Source organism: Seriola lalandi, unplaced genomic scaffold (genome assembly GCF_002814215.2).
Source record: "Seriola lalandi dorsalis isolate HSWRI2012SDOR001 ecotype SW California unplaced genomic scaffold, Sedor1 jcf7180002003861, whole genome shotgun sequence".
In the NCBI taxonomy this organism is placed as follows: domain Eukaryota; kingdom Metazoa; phylum Chordata; class Actinopteri; order Carangiformes; family Carangidae; genus Seriola; species Seriola lalandi.
In genome coordinates this window covers 1-1,660 of record NW_019474516.1, presented here as the reverse complement: position 1 = coordinate 1,660, position 1,660 = coordinate 1, and the positions used below count along the sequence as shown (strand labels likewise).

Here is a 1,660-nt window from a genome sequence, read left to right as displayed (position 1 = left end):
AGAGAGAGAGGGAGAGAGAGAGAGAGAGAGAGAGAGAGAGAGAGAGAGTGTGTTTGAATCTGTGTGTGTTTGATTCTATATGAGATAAAGCTTTTGCTAATGTGTGGACATGTCAAACAGTTATATGCGTATCTACAAATATATATATTGTGTGTATTTGAGAGGAATGTCCAGGACATTATTAAGTTTCTCCATAGGCTGAGGCCTTGTCCTTTAACAGGTCCAGACACAAGTGACAGCTCCAGCTCCCTGTGAAGAGAAGAGAGACAGAGAGAGGCTGAAATCTTTGTCCTGCTTGCTCTTTTCCATATATAGTCTTTGCTTGTATCCTCTCCAGTCTATAGCTCACGACATATATAGTACTAGCCCACTGATGTAAAACCTGTGAGAGTGGCTCTCAGTGTTGTACCTTCTGGAGGCTGGGTCATTGCAGGCTTCAGGCAGTACATGTGGTATCCTCTGTCACAGTCATCACAGAACAGCAGCTGGTCCTACACGGGCAGCACACAATCAACATCTTAAATATTGTATGAAATGTCTACTGGGGGAACATAAATAGATATAAACCCCACCATGAATTTTTTAAAAACCACAAGACAGCTAACAGAGCCGCAAAGAGGCCAAATTCTATGTCAAGAAATGTAGAATCTATCCTGCAGACACACACTATGTCAGACATGAACAACAAAAGCATTTTTTATGTATTTATTAGCATGCAACCTAATATTATCCAACCATGTGTTATTTCTCTGTAAATCAATCTGGTCTTTATTGGTAAAAAATGGAGCTATACAAACTTTAATACATGTGGCTGCCTTCTGGAGTTATGATAATAAATGATAATACAGCTTTTATTAATATATAATTGTGTCAGTCACTGAGTTACGATTTTTTTTAAACCATTGAATGAAAGAGAAAACCTTTTTGCATCATGGATAATTCATCAAGTATATAGAGTACATATCTGCCTGGCATAAATTCAATGTAATTTATTGCCTATGAAAGGCTGAACACCAGCTGTGGAAAGGTCCTGGCATTGAAAGAAAAACATGTCAACTTTAATGCAGTTCAAAGCAAACTCAAAAGGAAATCTAGTAATAACATTTGAGCAAGGACATTTCATACAAGCTTTCCCTCTTCCACAGTATTCAGTATACATACATCGTTCTCTGAGGTTCCACAGAGACTGCAAGACTTGCACTCGATGCACTGCCACTGGTACGTCCTCACCGCCTGCATCATGTTCTCAGTGAACTGCAGGCATGTGGGGTGACCTGTGAAGGAACGGAGAGGAGACACGAGAGAAGTGAAGAGGGAAGGGAGTGAGGAAAGAGTGGATAGCCAGAAGTGTTTACAAAGCAAAGTCAGTAGTGTTTTCTTATGTAATAGTTTACTCGTGGCAGGAGCTTTGAGTTGACTAACAAATCGAAACATATTTACATCAAAAATAAAAAGCTGATTTACATCATCTGCAGCTGTATCCGTTTGTCCCAGTACTGCCTTCAGGCTTTCTGATACACTGATGATGCATTTTCTATATTTATGAAAAAATGAATGAAGACTATCGCCACTATCCACCAAGAGTTTGTAATTTGTTTTGTTTTAATTTAAAGTCTGTATTGGTCTTCTTAATATTCTTCTAAGGAAAATCCTTTTTGCT

General features: G+C 38.7%; 1 protein-coding gene across 1 annotated transcript; it reads right to left on the bottom strand.

Annotated features, from left to right (window-relative positions):
* Nucleotides 1-6: 6 nt before the first annotated feature.
* On the bottom strand, nt 7-1,615 carry LOC111668084 (zinc finger protein DPF3-like). Its single transcript, XM_023424024.2, has 3 exons — nt 1,162-1,615; nt 410-491; nt 7-249 (listed from the first exon to the last, which is right to left on the bottom strand). The coding sequence occupies exons 1-3, from the start codon at nt 1,432-1,434 to the stop codon at nt 182-184; spliced, it is 423 nt and encodes a 140-aa protein (XP_023279792.1). The 5' UTR covers nt 1,435-1,615; the 3' UTR covers nt 7-181.
* Nucleotides 1,616-1,660: the final 45 nt, after the last annotated feature.